Below are 26,365 nucleotides of genomic sequence, written 5' to 3'. Positions count from 1 at the left end.
TAAACATCTGAGTGGTTATTTTGGAAGTGTCTGTAGGACCAGGTAGGATGAGGAACCTCCAGCTACAGTGAGATTTTTATTCAACTCCACAAATATTTTTAAAATATTTCTAGCCTGAACTGTACTACATTGGGCAGGACAGACATAGCCATGGCTGTGCCTCCCAGGTGGTTAGGGTTGAAGGGAGTGTTTGGTAATAAGTGCACCTAGGGACGTCTAACCCCGCCTGGGGAAGTTACATTGAGCACCACAGAGAAGACAATGCTACTTAAAGTCCCAAGGAATCAGCTTACCCAGGTGACTGAGGATTCAGCAATGTGGGAAAGACACCAAAGAACGGAGCAGTATACGGTATTTTGAGAAGTCTCAACTGCAAGGGCCACAGTTTTGGATCCATTCTATCTTGACTAGAGGTCAGAGAGTTCAAACCTATTTGTGTTCCTTAAGGATGAACAACAGGTGTGGCTACTGGAAGCTTTGCTCCTCAAAGGCCAGATAACAGGATGTTTGACTTAAGGCATGGTTACCAGGTGTTTTGAGATGTAAGAAGGTAATTATGCTTGCTTGTTCTTTGTATTATAGAAGTCTTGTGCCCTCCCCTTTAGATTGGGGCATATAAGGACTGTGAGAAATAAACTCAGAGCTTTTTGTTACAGTATTCACTGGAAGCCCTCCCTCCCAACTCTATCTTGTCTATTTCTTTCCTTAATCCATTCTCCCAATCTCAGGAATGTATGGACAAGTGGGGCCAGACTGGACACTCAGCTAGTTCAGACTTGATTGGAGGTTGATCTGAGAGGTGAAGGATGAAAGAAGTGACAGAGAAAGCGGAGCAGCAATGCAGGAAGACTCCCTTTTACCAGGCAGTGGGGCTGACACTTCCCCAGTGGGGTCTTGATGGTTGCGTTAGCAGAAGAAGCAGCATGCTTCCAGTGGAATTTTAGATAAATGCCATGCTGGCGTCTCAGGGAGTGAAACAGCAAAAAACTCAGGATGCTGTGGTAGAAGGGTAGACAGGAGTTCAAAAATGCTTATAAAATGAAACGGAATTCAGGCTCCCAAAGAAACCCAAATGGTTTCTTGGTTCAGTGACACTCAACAAAGATGCCAAAACAACTCAGAGAGAGAAAAACAATAATGTTGGAACAGCTGATGGTCACACTCAAAAGAATAAAGTAAGACCCCTACCTAATACATACACAGACAATATTGCAAGATGGATTGTCGGTATAAAATAGGAGCACCCAAATTATATAATTATTAGAAAAAGAAACATGGGTAAATCTCTGTAATCTTGGATTGTGTGGTTGTTTAATTAGGGCACCAAGAGCACAAACCATGAAAGAAAACATGGAACTTCATCCAAATTAAAAACGCTATGCTTCAAGTGAACCTATCAAGAAATTGAAAAGACGCTGGGTATGGTGGCAGATGGCTTTAATCCCAGCACTTGGAACGAGGCAGGTGGATTTCTGTGAGTTCAAGTCCAGCCTGATCTACATAGCAAGTTTCAGGCCAGCCAGGGCTACACAGTGAAACTCTGTCTCAAAAAGAAAGAGGAGGAGCAAGGGGTGAAAGAAAGGGAGAAGAACTTAGAAGGAAAAGGAGAAATTTAAAAGATCACAGAGAAAATGGAAGAAAATTTTTGTGAATGACATGTTTGTATGTCTAAGGGACTAGAGTCCAGAACACATACAAATAATAGTGGAACATGGGGAAAAGGCTTAAATAAACATTTCTTCACACAAGCCCTACAAATGAGCAACGTGTACATGAAGAGATGCTTTGTGCCATTAACCACAGCAGAAATGCAAGCCAGACTCTAAGGGGAAACTACTCCACACTCACTAGAATGACTAAACTGGAAAGACCAATAACGGTGAGCATTGAGGAGGACAACGTTAAACTGGTTTCCTCATAAAACTGCTGATGGGAGTGTGTCAGTTGATAAAGCCAATTTATTAAAAAAAAAGCTATTAGTATCATTTATTTCATGTATGGATGTTTTGCTTGCATGTATGTTTGTGCATCACAGGCATGCCTGTGCTCATGCAGGTCAGAGGAGAGTGCCAGATCCTCTGGGACTGGAGTTACAGATGGTTGTGACCCACTACTTAGGTACTGAGAGTTTAACCCCAGTGCTATGGGAGAACAGAAAACAAGAGCTTCCTTGTGTATTGACTCAACAGCCACTGGGGACTGAGTCCTGGTGGGTACAGGCCTCCTACTCAGGAGACATGACTGCAAGCGGTGTGACATCATCTGGCACAGCATGCCTTCTTGCCAGGCAGATGAGAACAGCTTTTATTGTGCTGGATTACTTGCCAAATATGTCCAAAAGGAGACTAGAGCTCGAATCTCTTTATTAAAGTGCACGGTTCTCTGGAGTAAACAAACCATTAGCTTTGACCCTTTTTTTTGCCAGTGTACACTCAACACCTGCAGGCCAGTGTGTCCACACAGAGCCGACCTTCTTAGAAAACCTGCCTCTGAGTCCACTGACCAGGAAACAAGGAAGCCACACTTTGTTCTGTGACATCTTCAACAGCCTGGCTTCCAGAAAGCCTGTGAAGATGTCCAACTCGCTTGGCTCTGTGGGTGAGCCGGTGTGGATGGCTCCCCTTTCCTCAAAGGCCATCCATGGGAGAAGACAAGGCTCTTCCAAGGCACTCTGCCAGGAAATTCAAGAGAACCCAGCAAGGGAGTGCTTAGGTTTTGCTGCCTGCAAAGATTGGAGTGATGCAGGGCTAGCCGGATGAAGGTCCTGGTTCCAGAAGGGCACAACATAACCAGGAGAAACAGGACCTTTCAGGTCTCAGGCTCGAGTATCAGAAAACAGGAAGAATTAGAGAGCAAACTTAAGGAAGCATTTACCTTTTATTTACCTCTGTTTGATAAGCCTCCTGCCTCTGTTCCCTGCCTTTGATTATTTTGTCTGCCTATTTCCTGCTAAGAGTTGACAAAACAGCACTCTGAGAGGAGAGATAACATCATTATTTGCTGAATAACATCAAGGGGGAAATTGCTAGCTCATCCATTTTGTTGTTCAGTTGTTCAAAAAGGTTCAAAATACCAATTAGCTTGCTGGCTCGGAAATCTTTGATACCCTCAGATTCCCTGACATTTTGAAACTCTCGTTCATATCTGCCTAATGGTTTTCTGATCATGAACAAAGAGGGACAAGTCTGTTTAGCATTTGACCGGTGTTCTTAAATGTTTTCATGTATTCAGTACTTTGTGGCTAAAAATAGTTACATTCAGGAGCTAAAATTATCTTTGCTTCCCCTTTGCACAGCTCCAAATTTAAGACTGAAAAAAGAAAAAAAGGGCTTACAGGTACTTTTAAATATTTTTTCCATTCTTATTTTAAATTTAGAAGATCTTATTTGCAAGAATTTTTTTCCCTTTTACTTTTCCATGCAACTTAGCAGAATTTGGAAGATTCGATGGAGTAAGATACCATGTATATATTCAAGGTAATTTTTTTTCAAGGTAATTTTAAATATATGTATTTTACACACACACATGTCTGTATGTATATAATATCAGAATGGGAATAAAAGGACTGTATGGGCAAGGCAGAGTTTATGAGATTTTCTTGCTACACTCTGGCATCCTCTGATAGGTGTGCTTCTTTCTCAAAGGTGGCTTTTGTTGCTGCAGTGTTACTGGTTATTTCTTCAGTAAAGTCCTGCCTGTGACTATGTGACACACCAAGGTACACTTGAACCAGCTGTGGACAGAACACGCTAGCTCCTTAGATAAGGCAGCTTCCGAGTTTGGAAACCGCCACATACACACCCTTGTGATTTATGTTTCATAATAAACACGGACCAAAGGCATTCATTTGGAGAGATTAAAAAGTAGAAGGTGAAGCCGGGTGGTGGTGGCGGACACATTTAATCCCAGCACTCGGGAGGCAGAGGCAGGCGGATCTCTGTGAGTTCGAGGCCAGCCTGGTCTACAAGAGCTAGTTCCAGGACAGGTCCCAAAGCTACAGAGAAAATCTGTCTCAAAAAAAAAAAAAAAAAAAAAAAAAAAAAAAGTGGAAGGTGAAACTGGCCTGCTGGTGTTCAAATACTGGCTCTTCCATTTCTAACCCTGGGTTTTGGGATCCCATTTCCAATAAACGGGATGTTGGGAAAGTCACGTTACTTGTGTGTCCTAAGTTCCTCACCTTGAAAGCAGAGAAAAGAACAAGGCTAGCTCACTGGGCTGTTCTTTAGACAAACGAGACCATACATTTAGGGACAGTGCCTAAAATGCCCTGGATTTGTACATCTTAGGTGGAGGAGGGCACTGATTACCACTGACATGGTTTGATGCATTGGACCCTGGGAGTGAAGCGGGCACTGGGCACATCCAAGTACTCCAGAATATGGGCCTGACTAGGAAGGACTACAGTGAAACATCCAGAGAATTTGAGACCCGAGAATTTAATATAAAATATTTATGAACATTTTTTAAAAATGTGATCAGAAGTCAGCCTAACCACTTTCAAGTTTTCTGCAGTGTAGTTGGAACACAATAAAACACAGTGTTGAAACCAGTAAATGACGGCTGGTATTAATAACAATTACATGTTTAGAAGGAAAATCTGGGAGGGGTTTGGGGAGAAGTATCTGCCTCCCTGGGGGACAGAGGCAGACAGGGTGAAGCTAGCATACAGGATGTAGCCCCCAAAAACACTGACCTTTTCACAAAGTCTTCAAAGAGGATTCGGTGGGAGTAGCCCTGCCTGCGGATGCTGACTGTCTCCAGGATCCCTGTGGAGCGAAGCTGGGCCAGGACTCTGTCTTGGGAGAACTGCAGGGCCTTGCGCTCATCGTTAGGTTTAATGCAACGCACGAAGTGGGGCTGTCCCACCACCATTTTGGAGAGCAGATCCATCAGAGAGTACTTGCAGGGAGAAAACAAACATGAGATGAGAAAGGAGGTGCCACTCACAGGGGCCTGCGACGGCCATCAGAACAGGGAGACTTATGAAGCTGTCACAGAGTATTAAGAAAGAACATGAAATTTGCAACAGGAGACAGCAACATGAGTTCTCCCTATAGCTGTCTGAAGGTTGAAATCACTCTTTAAACATCTGGTGCCAAAGCAGTATCTCTGTATGACAGAAGCCCCTTTAAGGGCATGCTCTAAGTTAGCCTGGGATGCCATCTACTACCCAAAATAATGGCATACTATACTCTAACGGGAACACCCATTGTGGGGAAATCCTACCTGCTTCCTTCACCTGAGAGCCCCTAGAAATTCACAACCAATCATACTGACCTTGGCTATAAGGATGAGGGAGGAGACAAAGGGAGAGGGAGAAAGGGAAATAAAGAGGAGGAGGAGGAGGAGGAGGGGGGGGAGGGCAAGATTACTAGAGGAAAGGATAATGACGAAGGTCAACTATTACATACTTTGCAGAGAAAAAGAAAAAATCATGAACAACCACACTGCCCATGTTATTGTAAATTTTAAAACTCTGGAAGGGAGAGTCACATCACATAATGGAGCTCACATAGGAGGTTTATTGGAAGAGGCAGAGAAGGGGGCAAAGAGGGGGTCAGAGACTGATCCCTGGGGACGAGTGGCTGAAAAGAAAGAAAAGGGGTGGGGAGAAGGAGAGAGAGAGAGGAGGTGGGCATGGACCACCTTTTAAAAGGGAACTTAGCAAATGTGCACAGGAAGTGCTCTTAGTGGTTTCAGCTAAGGACATGCTAGTACTGTCAGAACCCCAAGGGCAGGCCAGTACAGATGCCTGAATAGTAACACATGCCTCTCTTAACTGGCATTTGGCTTCATGGAGTCTGTCATGTCTGGACCTCATATGGTATGGTGGTTCAAATAGGAATGGCCCCCACAGGCCCACATATTTGAAGGTTTGGTTATTAGGGAGTGGCACTACTTGACAGGGATTAGGAGATGTGGCCTTGTTGGTGGAAGTACGTCACTGGGGATGGAATTTGGGTTTCAAATGCTCAAGCCAGGCCCAGTGTCTTTCTCTCCTTTCTGCTGCCTACCAACCCAGATGCAGAACTCCCAGCTACCTACCTCTCCTGCATCATGTCTGTCTGCATGCCACCATGATTCCAGCCTTGATGACAATGGACTAAAACTCTGAAACTAAACCACCCAATGAAATGGTTTCCTTTATAAGAGTTGTTATAGTCATGGTGTCTCCTCACAGCAGTAGAACATTGAGTAAGACACATGGGAAGGCTGGGCTAGTCCTTTCTGGAAGCAGGAAGAGCAGAGAAGCAGTAGCCTTCATACCCGGAAGTAAGAAGCCATGGTTTGTCTCTTCATGTTGGTGGTTTCTTCTGGATGACGAATCATCTCCAGGGTGTCTACCTGGAGACAGGGTGGAAGAAATGGGAAATGGTTTGAGGATGTGGACAGTTCCTTCAGTTTTTAAAACCTGGAGGGCTGGTTAGTCAATAACCTCGAGAAGTGGAGGATTTGGGACACAACTGTGCACATTCTGAAAGACATTTTTAAAAGGGGAGGAGGAGGCAGAGGAGAAGGAGAGATGTGTAACACTTAAGGAAACTGGACAAAGGCCCATGAGGCCATGCAATTGTAAAGACATGGAACCTGTATAGTTATGTTTTGGTTGCTATGATAAAACACTGTACTGTAAAGAGGCAACTTTTGGGTGGAAGGATTTTGACTTCTGGTTCGAGGGGATAGAGTCTATTGTAGTGAGGGAGATGGTGGCAGGGAGTCACTTGATGGTGGAAGTATGAGGGGGCCTGTCTCAACTCCAGGATCAGGAAGCAGGCTGCAATCAGGCCAGTATTTCACATCCAAAGCCTATCCCCTTGTAACCTAGTCTCTCCTGCTAGAGTCGCTTGCTGAAGGCTCTAAAACCTCCCAAAATGCCCCCAGCTGGGGACCAAACTCATGAACCTGTGAAAGACATTCCACAACCAACCCATAGCAGACCACAAGCCTAGCTGTACCACAGAGAATCAGGCCAGCATCTGGAACATCCCAAGCATCAGAGCTGATGCCCAGCTTGCTCCTATCACCGCAGTTCCCACCTGCTTCCTGCAGGCAGCAATTTGGGTACAAAATCAATCAGGAAGCTCCCAATGGTATAACCCGTTGCCTGTCATCTCTGCAACCACCTGGGCTGACTGGAAGGCACTTCAGGATGAAAATGATCATAGTACTACATTGCAAGCAACCTGAGTTAATATTTGGAATCATGATTGACCACTGGCGGCTAAAGCTTTCTGTCGAAAGCCCAACCACAGACGAGTGGGAGGACTGTCTACACAATCGACATCAATCAGGTGGGCCTTGAGGTCCTGTCTAAACATCAGTTGGAAGAGCAGAACAGTTAGATATTATTTTATGGTAGGATATTTATGAGCCCTCCTAGCGTGGCCCTGCATAACTCACTTTTGGAGGGCAGGAGTGGGTTTGATTCTTCTTCTCACTGATTCTAGCTGGTTTCCTTACCTTCTGCGGGGTGGCGATGCTCTCAGGGAAAACTGCTTTATCTCTTCCTGGAAAGGCCTCATTCACATGTTGTTCTTCTCTATGTTAGGTATTATTTTTCCTGACTATCATGATTGTAATGATCCCACAATTCGAGTTTTCTAAAATTTCAGAACTGCCCTTGTTTCCTGAGCACTTCCAGTCTGGTGTGCACACTGTGAGGTCAGGGACAGACGGAGAGACGCAGGGTTGCCCACCCGTCATTAGCTCTGAGACAGCACCCTCTCCCAGCCCCATCAGTAGTACCAATCTGCTGCTCACCTTGGCTTTCCCAGCACTGAAATGTGGAGGCAAAGATCTTGAAGATGCTGTGATCCTAGCTCTTGTTTGGGCCAAATTACCTGAGCAAAAAAGACAAAACAAAAATGTTTAAACTGAAGAAAAAGTTAAAGAACTGAGTTATGAATAATTTTTCCTTTTATGTTCTTGTATTTTTTCTGAGTTTTCTGATCAGTATCCTAAGAAGTAAAAGAAAATTGAAAACATTTGAGCTGGCAGGATGGTTCAGTGGGTAAAGGTGTTTGCTCTGTGACAGCCTGGATTCAATCTCTGGCTCCCACATTGGTGGAAAGAGAAAACTGGTTACTACAACTACTGCAAGTTGTCCTCTGACCTCCGAAAGTTCCTGTGCCATCGCTCATACACACACATCACACACACACACACACACACACACACACACACACACACACACACACACCAGAAAGCCAAAAACTTTCGACTGGGAAAAATTAAATAAAAGACTGGAGGCTGTAAAATTTCCATAGGAAATTTTGGTCTTGACAATGAATGTAATCTAATGACACCAGTTGAGCATCCCTAAATATGAAGACCCAATCTCCAAATGTTCCCGGAGGCAAAACTTTTAAGCACTGACAGGATGCCCTAAGCGGAACCGCCCCACCCCACCTGGAACTTTGTTCCATGCACAAAGCTATACAATTATCAGTACCTTGACTAATAGAGATTGAGCCTTGTACCTGCTAAGTGTTGGCTCTCCCGGCCCTGGTGCTGAACTATATCCCCAGCCACATACATAAAATATTATAGCTGAGCATGGTGGTGCACGCCTATAATCCCAGCATTTTTGAGGCAGAGGCAGGCACATCTCTGTGACTTCAATTCTAGCCTGGTCTATAGAGCAAGATCCAGGACAGTCAGGGCTATGCAGAAAAACCCTGTCTTAAAAAAAAAAAAAAAGTTATTGCGTATATTGTATAAAATAGGAACTGGTGGTACAGCTCCAAGATATGTGTATATATGCACATAGGTATAGTATGTATATATACAACCTATATCACATATTTATGTGTCTATACATTAATAATATACACACATATACATACGGTATAAATCACCTGCAGGTACATACACACATATATGTGGAACCTAAATCTTATGTTTAGACTAGGGTCCCATTCCCTAGACAGCCCATTATGCAAATGCAAATATTCTCAAATCCAAATCTAAAATGTTGAAACTCCAAAATCTGAAAGGCTTCTGCTCCCAGGCCCTTGGACAAGTGGCCGGCAGGCTCACTATTACCATTTGCCGTAAGCAACTCCTGTAAGGTCTTCAAGCATCATGTAGAAGGTGAGGGAAGATGGCGAGCTCTCCATTGGCCTCTGCGAGCATCAGTCAGTGAAAAGCAAGCGCAATAGACATGGGCCATCCCTGTGACTTAACTTTGAGGGCCGAGGAGCCTCTAGCCTCTCTCCTCCCTTCCCTATTTACCATCCACCAACCCCTGTGTGTGGAAACATTAGTCTGCATTTTCCTAACAGAGTCATTAGATTGTGTAACAGAATGAGAACTTGTCAAAGCAAGGATGTGTGCATCTGCAAGACGCTTGGGATCTCAAAGTTTTAGCAAGTCTAGCATGGAGTCGTCCAAATGTTTTTCTCTGCTGATATCTTCAGAGGCTAAACTGTGATTAATAGCCTGCGAAGGACCCTTTGAAGCAGGATTGGTGACATCAAAGCGTAATCCCGGGGACGGCAGGAGCTTTATAACGAGTGGGAAGCATTTTAACACATTTCAAAGGATTTACAGCGAGTAAACAATAGATTCCAGCCATGCGCCCCGCTGCACACACCTTCCAGAAACCTAACCTGTAAGAACTTTCCATTTTCATTTATATGTAAATACAGTGTTCACACTCCTTTCAAATGTTAAGCATCCTGGGTGCTTCACCCAGGTGGCTTCTTCACAGCTGAGCAGCCCTCCTGACCCCAGGCTCTTCCTGTGCCTGTGGGAAACTGTGAGCACCAATGTTGTCCTGGCTGGGGAAGGAGCAGTAACGGAATTGAGATCCTCTGCAGGAATCTGAACCCGGGCTATTTTCCTGCTTCCACGTTAAAGGGAAAAGAGACGGTGGCCTGAGAAACAGAGGTGGGACTTTAAAAGGTGGTCGTTTCCTGCCTTGAGGACTTCTCACCTCTAGGTACCTCTCAATTATTGCCCCCAAAGCAGTGTGGTTGTTCTCAGTAATTCCACAGACTTCAGTGCCCTCTGCTGCCCCTTTGGGCTGTCTGAGCTTGCTGCAGGGCACCGGCAGCCCACAGCCAGCTCACACTGACTAGGAAAAGCACACCTTCGGGTCTACTTTACAAAGGCCGTGCTGGTTCTGACTCTGGTGCCAGCTTCATTTGAGGGAGTCTCCTTCCTGAGTGAATGCTGTATGTTCATGGCAGGGACGGACTTTTTTTTTTTGGTTGAGAGAGAGAGAGAGAGAGAGAGAGAGGGGGAGGGAGGGAGGGAGAGCACTTCTCTGTAGCTTTGGAGCCTGTACTGGAACTAGCTCTTGAAGATCGGGCTTGCCTAGAACTCAGAGATCTGCCTGCCTCTGCCTCCCTAGTGTGGGATTAAAGGCGTGCACCACCACTGCCGGCTAGGATGGGTTTCTTGAAGGCTCTAGCAGTATCAGAAAAGATTGATTAGAGAAAGTTCTATGAACTCCCACTTCTAGCCCTCCCCTTGCTGGTTCCGCCCATTGCTCTCGCCCCCAAACACCCACCCCTCCCCTGAATGCTGTTGGCTGATTACCCAGTCCTAATGAGGACCCCACTTGGAAAGACCTACCAGATTCAACCTTGATTTCTCAACTAATTCTGCCTTCCTCCAAAGCTTTAGTCTTCCTTATTGACTAGAATCATGAGTTGTGTTGACAACCTGTGGGGAGCTGGCTCAGGGCAGACCCACGCTACTCAGATGGTTGCAGTGACTCAAATCTACTCCCTGGAGTTTCTAACAGGGCAGCTAATAAAACACAAAAAACTAAAGTCAGCCCCTGTGTAAAAGCACACTGTAGTATTTTATATGTTAAAAAGCACTTTTCTTTTTATGACCATCTAAGTCTGCAACCGGGACTACTTGTAGATTTGATATGTTGAGGAAATTTAAAATTGCCACAATCTTTGGGCATCAGGAGCCCAAGGAGCACAGAATGTATGATGATAGATTTTGTTCTTGTTTGTTTGTTTGTTTCCTTTCCTTCCTGGCATTCATCCATGACTGTCGGTGTTGATATTAATAAAGAGGCAGAGTGGTAAACAACTTCCCTGCCCATGTAGACATTGCTAAATCTCTTGGGAAGGAGAACAGATGATATACTTAGAGAGAAGGGAGCCATCATTTGGTGGAGTAAAGGAATCAAGAAGAACTAAGAAACCAGCCTGTCCACACTTGTCCAAAGGAAAGCAACGTGGAGAACAATATTCCTGAGCAAGATGGGGCTAGAGACAGGAGAGTCCTAGGCTGCCTAGCTTGTAGTTTGTGGCCCGGGAGAAACAAGAGAGCCTGCCTCACCAAGGCAGAGAAGAGGACCAGTTCTTAAAAGCTGTCCTCTGACTTCCACACATACGCTGCAGTGAACACAGGCAGGCACACACCACACACACACTAACAGTAATGAATGGATGAACTGGAAAAGAAGAAACACCCAGGTAACAAACTCGCTGTATTGACTACCCAACTCCAGCTTTAACGATGCATGTGAGAAATTCAGAACCCTAAAAAACAGCTTTCCTGGTCTGGACTGCTTTAAATCAAACTTTTTAGTTTAGTTTTATTTATTTTATTTGATGTGTATGAATATTTTGTTTGCATGAATGTATGTACACCATATGCACGCCTGGTGGTGTCCTTAGAGGTCAGAAGACACCGGATCCCCTAAAACTTGAGTTACTAATTGTGTGAACCAAACCCAGGTCCTCAACAAGCGCTCTTAACCGCTAAGCCAGCTTTTCAGTCCCCATATTGACTTTAATTGTCTTGCATTTTAAAGACCTTCAACATAACTAGCAACTCTAGACCCTGTGTTTGAAGGACGCCAAACCAAATGATCGAGACAGAAACAGGAGACTTGTTATTTAATAATGTTTAAGTTACTCTCACTTCTATAAACTTAGGATGCAATTAATTACTGATATAAGACAGAGGAGGAGGAAGCAGCAGCAGCTATAGAGAGTAAAAGCCAGCAGAGGTTACCTACCTGACGAGCATTGTAACTTAATGCTAACCCCAGGGCTAAAGCCAGTCAGCACACTCATGTCTGAATCCTTTCAGTTCAAGGCAAACATGCTACCTTCTAGTATTACTTTCTAGGAATGCAGAAACGCTTTCATTTCTTTTAGCTATCACAAGGTCTTTGAAAACAACCACTCAATGTTTATTTCTGTTCCTCTTCATTAATCTGAAAGTATTTTTTTTCAGTACCTGGTGTAGAACTTGTAAGCTGGGCTGGAGAGATACCTCAACAGGTAAGAACATTGGCTGCTCTTTCAGAGGACCAGGGTTCAATTCCTAGCACCCACATGGCAGCTCACAACTGTCTATAACTTCACTTCCAGGGGAGAAATCTGGAACCTTCAAACAGACACACGCGTAGGCAAAACATCAATGACATAAAAGGAAAATAAACAAATCTTTTTAAAAAATAAAAAGCACTGGGGGCTGGAGAGATGGCTCAGTGGTTAAGAGCATTGCCTCATCTTTCAAAGGTCCTGAGTTCAATTCCCAGCAACCACATGGTGGCTCACAACCATCTGTAATGAGATCTAGTGCCCTCTTCTGGCCTAAAAGGAGACAGAATATTGTATACATAATAAATAAATATTTTTAAAAATAAAAATAAATAAAAAACACTTATAAACCGCCCTCCCCATGGCAGACACTAAAGGAAAAATAGTTCATTGGAGACGTCAGAATGCATTAGAACAAGACATCCTAGACACCAAGTGTATCTACTCCTTTCTCTTGGCAAACTTCTGTATCACAGATTCTTTATCCAGTCTTCCCAATGTCTGGAGAAGATAAATTATTAACTATCAAGCACTTTCGCAGTTAGTGTGATATTGTGAATAGTGATAAATATGAATGACAAATATTTCCAATTTAAATATGTCTTGATGTCCTATCACCAAAGCCAAAGAGATGATCCTTAATGAAGCCACACGAAGGGCTGTAGAGATGGCTCAGCAGTTGAGAGCACTGACTGCTCTTCCCGGTGATTCGGGTTCAATTCCCAGCACCCGCATGGCAGCTCACAACTGTTTGTAATTCGAGTACCAGTGGTTCTCACTCCCTCACTAAGACATGCAGGCCAAACACCAGTGCACATAACTAACTAACTAACTAACTAACTAACTAACTAAGCAAACAAATGAATGATGCTGCACTGACAACTACCCAGACATCTAATTAACACGGAACCTTTGACTTTCCTTTGCCTCTAAGCTGGGGCAAGCACCGAAGTTCATTTTGTTGTCAGGCTACACCCAGTGCTCAGCTCTATGCGCCTATCTCGTGGCAAACAATAAACACGTGTGAATGCACGCGTGAATGAATTGTGTGGCACTGGATTATATTTATACGTCACTCAAAAGTCCTCAGAGTCCACAGCTCATCTCACTTCCCTCCGTGTGTCTTGAGCTCTTTGCTCTGGTCTCTGACCCTGCCATGCTCTTTCTGTATTTCCGAGTCTTTGCTTCTGCTGGGTGATGCACAGGGGCAGTGGTTAAAGATGTGAGATCCAGAGGCAGGAGGATCTCTGTGAGTCCAAGGTCAGCCTGGTCTACAAAGAGTCCCAGGATGACCAGGGCTGTTACACAGAGAAATCATGTCTCAGGGGAGGAGGGATGGTGAGAACCAGGGTCCCACTGCCTGTGGTTTGTCTCAGACTTGCCACTTGTTCAGAAGGCTTGGGTCACTTGCATGCTTAACTAACTGGATTTTATTACCTAGAGAGCTGGACTAAGGTTTGCTGAGTCTGTTAAGTTTGTAGTTCACAGAGTTGAAGTTGCAGTGGAGGTGCAGGCTGATGGAAGCCACGTGAGACCTCGGAGGTTCTGGTTGGTCAAGTTCGAGTTGATGCTAAATGTTGTGGTTAAGTCATCAGTTCAAGGCCTGTCTATTCATCATATGAGATTTATGAAAATACTATCAATTAAAGGTTCCAGTGAAGTAGAATTTTATGGAATAGCCACTTTTTTCTATTGCCTAGAGCTGCATTAGTGTTGGAATGGACAATTACTTAGGAAATAAGGAATTAATAAATGGAAGATTTAATGTGTGAGAGCTTACTTCATTCTTTCCCTGTTAGTCTCCTGAAGGTACAACTTTCAAAAGCTAGAAATCATAAAGTACCAACAACACACAGGGGATTAATAGTTCTGTATAATATTATCCATTGCTTACTTTAAAATTTCCAGAGAATAAGGAAATAACTGTGGAAACCGGAATAGTTTCCTCCACATAACTACTAATATTTATTGAGTATTTACAATATGGTAGACACCTCACTTAGTGTCTAAAATGAATTACTTAGTACAATAATACCTCAAGTCATCTCATCAGGCCACCAAGGAAGGAAACTAAGGCACAGGGTGCCGAAGCTTCTTGCTCAATGTCAGAGCTCTGAGCAGCAACCACCAGGCAGCTCTTCACCTGTTTGAACTCAACCGTGGTCACTTAACTGTGGTTGCACTTTGATATTATAGGCAAACCACTAAATGACTGATGAAATTGATGGAACTGATGGTACCCCATTCCTTCTAGATCAGTGATCCTCAGTTTACAGGTCACAACCCCCATAAGGGGTTGCATATCAGATATCCTGTGTGGTGGGTTGAAAGAAAATGGTCCCCATAGGGAGTGGCACTATTTGGAGGTGTGGCCTTGTTGGAATAGGTGTGGTCTTATTGGAGGAAGTGTGTTACTCAAGTCATGCCTATTGAGACAGATCACTTCCTGCACTGCCTGTAGGACCTCAGCTACTTCTCCAGAACCATTTCTGCCTGAATGCTACCATGTTCCGTCATGGTGATAATGGACTAAACCTCTGAAACTGTAAGCAAGTCACCCCAATTAAATGTTTTCCTTTATAAGAGTTGCCATGGTCATGGCATCTCTTCACAGTAATAGAACACTAAGATATCCTGTCTATCCAATATTTACATTATGAATCGTAACAGTAGCAACATTACAGTTATCAAGTGGCAACAAAGTGATTCTATGGTTGGGGGGGTCAGCACAATGTGAGAAACTTTATTAAAGGGTTGCAACATTAGAAAGCACTGTTTCAGATATTCTGGCGATGGAGATACTTACAGACTACATCAGATCAGCCAATATATCCCAGTGGTTACCAGAAACCAGTTGGGATGGCTAAGCCAAACCGCATCCACTGGAAGACAGTTCATCTGGTTTCTTTATCGTTTGAACTCCCCCTGTGGAGCACGAAGAATGGATCCCACTCTACTAATATTGGCTCCTAATAAAATCTCAGCGGTTTCTACCTCCCGGCCTCCTGCCCTCGAGTGCAGTAAAGCAACACTTAATTTCGTTTACTGAGGCCTCACATGTGCAAGCCAGTGAAGTTCGTAATTGTTACTCCGCACAGCTGGGGTTTACAGCTTCGCTGTGCACACATTGGCACCAAAGCAAACGGATTGACTTAATATGGATCCAACACATGGGCCAGGCTGTTAGAAGATGGGCCTGGGTTCTGAAGAGAAACAAGAGTTTCTAGTAACAGGACCTGAATTCCCCAGGGGCGGGTGGAGTGTGAAGTTTTGATCCACGACTAAGTAGAGAGATTAAAATGATAATGGCTTTGTTTCTAGTTTACTTTCTTCACCAAGGCTAGTGAGCAGAGAGAGACCTGAATGCCATACTATAAACAGATTTTATACTAGAATAAATTAATAAACTGTAAGGGCTATGGGATCTTTTCTCCAGTGTAAGCTATTGAAATATGAAATAAATAGCAAAATGAAAGAAGATTCTTTCATCTTTTTTTGTTGTTGTTTTGTTTTGTTTTTGTTTTTTAAGACATGGTTTCTCTGTGTGGCTTTGGCTGTCTTGGAACTCACTCTGTAGACCAGGCTGGGCTTGAACTCTGAGAAATCTGCCTGCCTCTGTCTACTGAGTGCTGGTGTTAAAGGCTTAAATAAAATATCTTTCCTTTCTATGGATGAGAATACTAGCAGAGAAAGACAGAATTAATTTTTTCTTGTTATTCTTTCTTTCTGATCATTTTAAAAATTAAAGCTTCAGCCAGGTGGTACACACCTTTAATCCCAGCACTTGAGAGGCAGAGGTAGGCAGATCTCTGTGAGTTCAAGGAGTTCAAGGCCAGCCTGGTCTAAGTTGGGAGTTCCAAGCCAGCCAGAGATGTTACACAGAGAAATTCTGTCTAAAAAAAAAAAAAAAAAAAATCAAGTTGCCATATTTGCTATACTTGACACGATCATTAAAGAAATAAAACGAAATTGCCTTAAATTGAATTGCCACTTAAACACAAAAGGTGCTTTCCCCACAGATTTCAGAGTGATGCAGGAAATATCCACATGGGAGCAGGATGGTGGTGAAGCTGACTCATGACAGACACCAGCTACCCCAGTCTCACAGTCCTGAGTGACGTTTGGTCTCAGTTGTACTTTTCTCTCCTAGGACGGAGCAGCATCGGGGACCCCTCGAGAGCTAGGAGTGCCAGGGGAGCTTTGGAAGATGGATTTCCACTCCCGGAAAGAAAGATAGAGAGTTCTAGATGAGAAAGATGGGAGAAAGGGGGTCTGGAGTCTGGAGTGTCTCAGTGGAGTCCATGGGTTTTCCATACTTTTCATACAGATATTTCTGCAGAAGAGATGATCTTGGAGTTTCATAATCAATATTCACCTCCTTTTTTTGGTCATGAAAATCTCTCACTTGAAGCTAGGGAGATGGATCAGTCACTAAAGGGCGCCACATAAAAAGCCATTGAGCCAGTACAAGCCTGTAATCCCAGCACTGGAGAGCCGGTGAGCCGGGAGGGATGATCTCTGTAGCTTCCTAGGCAGTCACCCTCGATGGATTGGTGGTACACTTCAGGTTCAGTGAGACACACTGGCTCAAAAATAAGGTGGGAGCCAGGCATGATAATGCATACCTTTAATCCCCGCACTCGGGAGGCAGAGGCAGGAGGATCTCTGTGAGTCTGAGTTCAGCCTGGTCTATAGAGAGATTACAAAGACAGCTAGGGCTACACAGGGAAGAAACTCTGTCTCAAAAACAAACAAACAAAAATCAAAATGAACAAAATGAGGAGAAGAGACTGAGATTGAGAAAGATTCTCAACGTTGATCTCTGGCTTCCACATATGCAGACATTTATGCAAACATGCCAGTACACACGCACGACATATATGCACACACACACAGACACACACACTTCAGTTCATCTCGAATTCCTTCACATCTCACAATTCCTTCACTTTATAAAGCCATGAAAAGCGCTGAGCCACACTGAAAACACTAGACGTGTCTGTGTATGACAAGAACCACAGAATCCTTAGACTTTGCTGCAACTCTGCAAAAACTTGAAACAGTATTTTCTCTTTCACACTGGGGAATGGTTGGAAGTCTACACATTAAAAAATTATATATTTTATAGATAAATGAAACCAGGGTCTGGAAAGATGACTCAGTGGCTAAGAGCACTTGCTGGCCTTTTAAAAGAGTTTAGTTCCCAGCACCCACAAGGGGCAGCTCCCACAACCACCTGCACCCCTGCTCCTTTCTGGCTTCTGGAGGCACCTGAACGCACTTGGCATACTCTCACATACACACACATGTGATGAAAATAATAATTAAATAACAAATGTTAGAAGGAAAAGCACCAACAGCACCATTCTGTCCCCTCTCCCGGCATTTTCTTTCGGAGGCCCACCGTAACCCTGACGTGCCTGCATTTCTCTCTGAGAACAAGCATGAGGTGTTTCTGCACCAATGATTCCTCTCAGCCATGCCAGCCGCATAGCAGCTACTGAGCAATTGTGGCTGGTCCGAACTGAGATGAGCCCTAAGTGTCAGTGCACACGAGTTTGAAGACAGTTCCAAAGGTAAAAGACCTCAATTCATGCTGATTATGTTAAATACTATTTTTGATCTATGACTTAGGAATACTATTGATGTTTATTTTACCTATTTTTACTTTTTTTTAAACATGTATCACTCTGCTCTAGGGAAAACCAAGAGACATTTCAAGGCTCTGGGACTCAAGCTGGCACTCGGGCTAGAGATCGGTAGGGGTCCCTTCTCTCTGGAAGCCTTTCCCCGTACAAAGCCCCCTCAGTATCTGTGGAAGCTGGGGCCAGATACTGACTCATGGATCCACAGCTAGCGAGCTGCTCTCCAAACCTAGCTGACAGGGTGGGAGAGACTGCATACCGAACTTAGAGAGGAGAGAGACGTTGAAAGGGCTACACTTGAGCTGGAGAAGAGAAAGCAAGGCCCAAAGGCATGGAGGTGGGGGGGGGGGGCATGGAGAGCTCCAAGGTTTACTTTCTTCACCCTGCCACACCACACACCTGGCCTGGTGGAGTCTAATGAAGACCAGATCTTGATGGGCAAGGACTGAAAGCCATTAACAAGTGGAGAAAGAACCAGGGGAGCGTGAGGTTTCTCCTGTGGCCATGGACTCTGCTTCTCCTCCAGCCCGTGGAAGCTGGCACCCCTAGGGGACTCAGGCCTCTGAAGCCCCAGGCCAGGCAGACCCTGAGTACTGATCTGGGGTGTATACTCAGGTACATGCAGCCATGGGGAGCCCTAGACCACGGGTCTACTAAAGGACACTCCTCTCCTTTACTTCCTGGCCTCCAGGGAAGACCCCATGCTGTTCTCCTCCCTGGGAGGTTCCAAATCACTTTCAGATGGGTGTGACTATAGTCACATCTGCCTTCCCTGCGAGTGTTGGAGGGCCTGACGCTTGTCTCTAGACTGGGAATATAGAGTTCTGAGTGGCGTTCCTTCTGAAGTTCACAGCTTATTAAAAGAAATCCCAGGCTCTGGCAGGCTGGCGGTCAGCACGGTACATCACAGCCCATGCTCATTTCTGATGTACTTCAAGTACTCTCAAGACTACCAGGAAATGTCATTCACAAACGGCTCTGTGGAGTGCCGGAGCCTCAGCATGCCAGCTCCTCTCCAGCAGCTGGGAGGAGGCGCCATTCTTCTCTTGTCTCCAGCAACTGGCCTTCCAGAGTAGTCAAATGCTCATTCAACCTGGAATTCCCCCAGGAAGTGCCACAAGAGGCAGGGGAGGAAGGGAAGGTGTGGTGGTGGTGGTTGGGGGGAGTGGGGAGCAGAAGTCACTCTGAATTGGATCTGCCAAGTAACATGGGGAGTGTCGGCTATATGCTAGGCAGATCCGTGGAATGGATACCGCTGTCTCAAGTCTGCAGCTCAGTCTTAGCGGGGAGGCATGCAGCATGCTCATACAAGGCAGCATGGCAGGACTATGTAGACCAAAGTGCTTAACCACAGCTCTGATTGTCCACTGTGATCCGACAGAGTCATGCAATAACATTTACTATTTCTGTTACTCCTAAGACACTGACTCTGTCAGTCCCCTAGTCCTGACACAGGATGCCATCCCCCCCCAGGCTTGTACTAGAAAGATCTCCTGATAGTTATAGGACTAGTAGCCTCTGCCTTAGTTGACCCTCATCTCCCACGGAGACCTATTTCTTGTGAGTCTGATCATTATAAGACAGCCTTGGGGCACTGCCCCCTCCAGCTTCTCCACAGCGTAATGTCAGGAGTTGTAATGTGGACAGACTCACCAAGTGACAGAATCAACCCAGATTTGTGTCATTTGGCCACAAGTCCCCAACTGGCAGAAGGCCCCTGTCTGCCTGTCTGTGATCACCCACCTCCTATATGACCCATCCCTGAAGTAGCTCCCTGTCCAGGTGGCCCAGGAGAATGGGAGGCCCGTCACCTAGCCAGTCCGGCTCTCAGTCGCTGCAGTGTGAACTGACAGCGCCTGTGTGTGGTGAGATGGGTGAAATGATGCCTCCCATCAGCCGGTCCTTCCCACATCCCATCAGCCAGCCCTTCCCCACCCATCCCATCAGCTGGTCCTTCCCCCCCCCCCCATCCTGGACCAGGGACCACTCAGACTGCCTCCAGCAATTCAGACTAGCGTTGTAAGGCTGCCTGATTAAGAGCGGCCATCCGGTTCCCATCCTGCTTGCTCCTCACACCTCCCTCTGTGTTGAAGGCTTGTAGCTGTGTCTTGTTTACTGAGGCACCTTCTTCACCTTCCTCTCTCTTGAGGCTTACTGTCTCTGGCTTCAGGAGGGATGCGTCATGGTTCTCAGACTGCCTGATTTTCTCTATTTTCTTAATGGGACAAAAAAATCTCTCCCAGAAAACCTTCTTTTAGTCAAAGACATGATTTCCTCTTAACCTACAACCTTTTCCATTCTATGTGACCCACAATATTCCTCTCTGCTTTCACTTGGAAATGAAATGAAAGCAGAGAGAATGAGAACGTTGGATTTCATTACAGCTCCATTTCTGAGGAGGAATATGTGTGACCTCAGGCAGAAGGTGATGGAGGCAGGACTCAGTTCTGGGCATTGAAGCTAGCCCAGTCTTTGAAGTTAGAGAATGTTCCCTCTCGTTTACTTCTTTCTCTTCCAGTTTTCCCCAAGTTCTTAACTCCTTTAAAACCCCAAACTACTATTTGAATAACAGAGTTTATGATCAAATGTAGATAGAAGTCTTTCAAGTTCTTTCTAAACCTCCTCTCCCTCCCCCAAGCCTTTTGCACTTTCCCCCAGTTTACTAACAGACAACAGAACATTTTCCAAATGGGAAAGCATGCCCGGATACTGCGTTTGAATATTTTTCCTTTTAAGTTCTTCTGCCTGCACCCTTCAACTTGAGAGTCCCAACTGAAAGGTTAGAATGTATTTCTGCAGCCCTATCAAAATTTTACCCATGAACTACCTTAGAGGTCTATCAACAGGAAGAAGTTACAATGTTACAATGGAGATATTTCCACATCTGAAATGGCCTATCTGCAGACCAAAGCATGGTCATGTCAGCATGCCAAAAGCAATAGAATCCATGCTGATTGTGGCTGCCTCTGTTTCCCCAATGGTGACTGGGAACCTTGGAATGAGAACATCCCTCAACACAGGCATCTTTTCCACCAGACAAGGCTGGTGCTAGGGAAGCCAGGAGTGACCCTGCTTCCTGGCCACCCTAGGTCTCACAATCGCATTCTGTGTGTTCAGTCATCTCTTTGGACAGCACAGTTGAAGTAGGCAGTGGGCGAAAGTTATGTGGTTACTGTCTCAGATTTCACATGTGGTTACTGTAGCAGCTTGGATATGTAATGTCTCCCCAAGGGAAGCATGGTCTCCAGTCCTGGCAACTACTGGCAGGTGATGCAGGCTCTAAGAGGTAGGAACCAGTGAGAGGCCTTCTGATCCCAGGAGGTATGTCACTAAAGGAGCTGATAGAATCTTGGTCTTCTTTTCTCTCTCAGGACAAAGGCAAATTTGCTCCACCAGGTACACCTGCCATGATTTGCTTCCCCAGACCCAAACCAGCAGAGCCAAATGATCTTACACTGAAGTCTCTCTAATACTGTAAGAAAAAAAAAAATCCATCTTTTCTCTTTATGGGTTGGTTATCTCTGGTATTCACATAGTCATTGGAGGCTACAAAGTTGTACACGGAGCCCTGTGTCTATCTTTTCAACCTTGATAAGAAGTTAAGCCAATGCATCTTTTCTCTATCCACTAATGAAGGAAGTGTTACCTGGCAACCCAGGGAGGAGGCTCCCTTGAAAGGGCAAGAAAGCCAGCCTGGGGCCCTCTGAGGCCTCACTTTGGAAGCAAAGGACAGCATCAGTCTAGCTCCTAGGGAAGCTGAACTTAGCTGAAAGGAATTCTTTGATAAAGAAATTAAAGTTTTCCTTTGAATTTTGAGGGGCTTTTCTTAGCTTTTGGCAAAAGCCCAGACTACCGTGAAATAGAACGCACAGGGAGGAGTATGCAAGGCATATTGACGACGATGAAGCGAGCGGCCAGGTGCCCACCACTGTGATGGGAGCCAGGACATCCGTGCATGGCCAGTACTATCTAGGGAGTCATGTGTATGTTTGTTGCCATATATAAAAACTACTCACTTTGTTTTATATGGGTGTGTGCTTTGCCTGCATGTATGTATGTGCACTATGGGTGTGCCTGGTGCCTGTGGAGGTCAGAAGAGGGCATCAGATCTCCTGGGACTGGAATTATAGACAGTTTTGAGCCACCGCATGGGTGCTGAGAATGGAACCTGGTTCCTCTTCAAGAGCAGGAAGTAGCCTTAACCTCTGAGTCACTTATTTAAATTTTGAAGCAGAGTAAATAAAAATGACCTAAACAGTGGTTTTTTTTAAGCACTGGTATTATTTTGCCAGAATAACTGGGGCTTTATTTGTCTCAAGCAGCAAGGCATAACCACTTCCTTCCCCTCCAAAGAGACAAGCAGGCACATGAAACAAATGCTTTCAATTTCAGTGAAAACAGGAGGATTCCTTTCAAAGGCTATACTACAATGAGAGATAGACAGACAACAGATAGGCATGGATGTTTCAGATTTTAAAAGCTTCATTAACATCAGATCTCCTGGGATTGGCATTATAGGCAGTTCTGAGCCACCATCCTGGGCTGGGAATAGAACTTGTTTCTTCTACAAGAGCAGCAAATGCTCTTAACCACTGAGCCATTTCATTCAATGCAGGACACCTCATCACTTTTGAATGGAGGTCTGAGTACAATTATTATTAAAAGGTAATAAATTGGGGTCCAATTCCAGATAGAAAGCGAAGGCACACAAAAGCTGTTTCTCTTATAACACACTGTAATAACTCCGCTGTAGCCTCCTGTTGTCTCAACAAGTACCTTGTTAGCAGACTTCTCCTGTCTGTTAACTGAGTGCATCAAGTTTTTGCTTGAGTAAGTCCAGAAAGCAAACAGACTCTTGCCTGTTAGTTTTAATACTTATACTTATTTATATGCGTAGCTTCTTTTCTTGTTTTTGGTTTTGTTTTGTTTTCTAGACAGAATTTCTTTATTCAACAGCCCTAGCTGTCCTAGAACTCGCTCTGTAGACCAGGCTGGCCTCAAACTCACAGAGATCCCCCTGCTTCTGCCTCCTGAGTACTGAGATTAAAGGTGTGCACCACCACTGCCCAGCTATGTGCAGCTTCTTAGTAATATTCAAAATATGAAGAAAAATGAGTGTACGATTATAAATGAAGTTAGCAGCATAGTACCAAATTCAAAATACAAAACTACAAAGAAGCTTGCCAGGACATCATATCTGTTTCTGGTGTTTCTTTCCCCAACTTTTGTTACTCCCAGATGAGGTAGACTTCCATTTCCAGGCAAAATTCAGAAAAAGATACAACAGCGGTTCTCACTGTATGGGTCACAACTGTTGTGGACTATTTCTTTAACTAGACAAATATGTGTTACATTTGTTTATGCTGTAGAATATCATTTTAACTGTTTAAAGGTGTGCTACATTTGTTTAATTATGTAAAGATGTGTTGCTGTTTCACCTTGCCTGCCTAAGGCACCTGATTAGTCTAATATGAAGCTGAGTGGCCAATAGCTAGGCAGGAAAAGGATAGGTGGGGCTGGCAGTCAGGGAAAATAAATAGTAGGAGGAATTTAGGCTGGAGAGAAGAAGATGAGAGAACAAGGAAGAAAAGGCGATGCCTGCAGCCAGGAAGCCAGGCAGCCGCCAGCCTGCAGTCATGGAGTAGGACACACAGAAATGAAGGTAAAAAAGCCCTAAAGCAAAACGTAGATAAAGAGAAACACTTTAAGTTAAAGAAAACAAAGGCCAGAAATGGGCACATGTTAAGGCTGAAAATGCATAAGCAATAAGTTTCTGTATCTTGATTTGGGAGCCGGTTGGGAGCCCAAGAGAAAAAGCCTGTTACAACACTTTTGTAGGTTGCATATCAGATATCCTACATATCAGATATCTGCATTCCAATCAATAACAGTTGCAAAATTACAGTAATGAAGTAGCAACAAAAATAGTTGCTCACCACAACATGAGGAACTGTATTAAAGGGTCATAGCATTAAGAAGGTTTAGGACCACTGAGTCATAAGCCCTCTGGAAGATAATTTAAAAAATGAACAAGAAATAGGAAAAGTTCTGTTAGGTTTCCTCCTGCTTTTGGGTGACTCGGGAAGAACAGGAGGCTCCCTGTGGAGCCTTGCTTTCTACATAGATCCACCTAGCGCTTAGCACTATGAATTTGTTTTTCTTTGGCCAAAGGTTAAAAGGGTAAATTTCCAAAATTCCAAACTGATTTGACAAGTCGTTACTCATGTTTATGGGAGAGCACAGTTGCCAGCTGCAGAGATCCCCAGATAGATCTTATTTCAGAGACTATTCACCCTGCTACTAACGGCAGCATTGCCTAGAAACCAGTGGAGAAATGCCAGGCAGCTCTGCCCACGCCTGCCCTAGGGATCCCAAGGGTCCAAATGAATCAATTCCAACTGTAGCCAAGAAGCATCTATAGAGAAAGCCGGCAGAGACATTTGATGGGCACTGGGTACCATAGATGCATGTTACACCACCAAGTTAAGATGAAGAACAGGCTGTAGACTGGCTTTTCGTTCTCCCCTAGAGAGGATTTTCATTGCTCTGCAATTATATATGTAGCTACAAATCAGACATGGTGCTAGTTCATTCTACCTAGCAAAGGTACCAGATGAGAGACACGGGTGCCAATGATTTTAGGAGGAAGGTGGGAAGGACTGATCAAAAAAGCTCTCGCTCTTGTTTGCAAAGCACATCCAGAGCTGTGTCTAGACAGTCTCAAAAATCCAAAGCCCTTGAGAGCAGAACTGTGAGAGGGGGATTGAGATGCCAGCCCAGACAGACAGCTGGATCCCAGGTAAATCAAAGGCAGTTGACCCGGTGAGAATCCACTTGGCGAGACAGATAAGAGCTGGGAGTTCCCCGTTGGGGGCCTAGCATTCTGCTTCCTGGCATGAGGGCCCACAGAATGACAGCTTAAGCAGCTGACTTCCAGCAAGGGAAGCCATGGATGTGCCAGGTTGCTTAGGAAAACAACAGGGTTGACACCTGGGTAAGAACTGGACCAGGCAGCCTCTGAGAGGCTCATGCACAGAAGACCTTTGGTGCACCTCACCCCTTGCACAAATAGAATAGAAATCTTGCATATATAGAAAGAATTGTCTCAGTAATTCTGCCAACCAAGTCTACCCTGGTGCTTAGCGTGAACTAAAGATAATGTACAGTTTTCTCAAGAGAAGAGTTAAGAGGAGGCAGAGAAAATGAGAAGTCTAAGAGATATGAAGGAAGTGTGTGGGTGTGTGTACAAATCTTCTTCAGCATTAATTTACAAAAGAAATAGTCATGCTTTTTCCTTGAACTTGGATTGAACCCTGACCCTGGTTAAAGAAGTTCAATGTGGGGGTGAAGAGATGGCTCAGTGGTTAAGAGCACTTGTTGCTCTTGCAGAGGAGCCAGGTCTGGTTCCCAGGACCCACATGGCAGCTCACAACCATCTATAACTCCTAGGGGATCTTATAACTTCTGTGGGCACCAGGAATGCACTCAGTACATAGGCATACATGTAAGCAAAACACAGAGACACATAAAATAGAAGAAAATAAATCTTGAAAGGGGCTAATTTGATATTGGTGGTGCAGACATTATTTAGACTAGAAGACACCATGCTGGCTCACATAGGTGTCCGGACTGAGACTGTTGGGAGCTCTCGGGTACCTGTTTTGGTCAAGGGGATTGAGAATAGTTGCTGAAGAAGTTTGTTCTCAGACGTCCTCAGGACTACAACCACATCAGCAGGGAGAGTGTCTCTGTTTTTCTCAAGAACCCCAGAAGCATCATATAGTACCTGGAAGACACAGCAAAGTGTACAAGTTAACTAAGGCAAGTGACTATGGCTAGTGACCCTGGCAGGTCGTCTGAGTAGCCATTGTTCAACGCTGGCTATAACTATCCTCTTACACTTGGGCTTTTGGTTACAGAGCACCAGATAAAAAGGAGGAGTTGTACTTTTGACAGGTCAGTTTATCTTGGCTTCTTGTCCAGTTATCTTTGAAGAAAAGTGGTCCTACTGAAGATACAGCACATCAGAGAAACTCTTAAAATATACTGAGTGTCACATGTGAAACGCCCATCCTCATTCTACTGATGGGTAAGAAGGAGCTCAGCAAAGGCCTGAAGGAGGTAAGAGTCCCATGATCATCATACTGGGACGGATGGACTTTTAGTTCATCACCACCATGAAGGCGGATCGAATTAATACAGGCCAATGGGTATAAAATGATACCACTTTAATATAAATAGCACACTCACGCAACCGAAGTTCCCACGATGTCCAGAAACAGGAAATAGGAAGGGGTTACCAGCGTCTGTGCACCCCAATTTATATACATTTGCCTGAGGCCGTCCCGCCCCCAAAGGGCGGGCTCTCTCTACATCTCCCCTTTTTTGTCTAAATAAGACAGAACTAAACTAACTACA

The 26,365-nt window shown here is 44.6% G+C and overlaps 1 protein-coding gene across 1 annotated transcript in view; it reads right to left on the bottom strand.

Annotated features, from left to right (window-relative positions):
• Nucleotides 1-26,365, bottom strand: part of Myo3b (myosin IIIB) — a 273,440-nt gene that overhangs the window by 98,674 nt on the left and 148,401 nt on the right. The window contains exons 21-24 of the mRNA XM_005346535.2: nt 25,604-25,733; nt 7,762-7,841; nt 6,268-6,345; nt 4,694-4,899 (exon numbers count right to left, since the gene is read on the bottom strand). Of these exons, the coding sequence (XP_005346592.1) occupies nt 4,694-4,899; nt 6,268-6,345; nt 7,762-7,841; nt 25,604-25,733 (494 nt within the window). The remainder of the gene's footprint in view (nt 1-4,693; nt 4,900-6,267; nt 6,346-7,761; nt 7,842-25,603; nt 25,734-26,365) is intronic.

Source organism: Microtus ochrogaster, chromosome 4, assembly GCF_000317375.1.
Source record: "Microtus ochrogaster isolate Prairie Vole_2 chromosome 4, MicOch1.0, whole genome shotgun sequence".
Classification (NCBI taxonomy): Eukaryota; Metazoa; Chordata; class Mammalia; order Rodentia; family Cricetidae; genus Microtus; species Microtus ochrogaster.
This window is presented reverse-complemented; position numbering and strand designations above follow the sequence as displayed.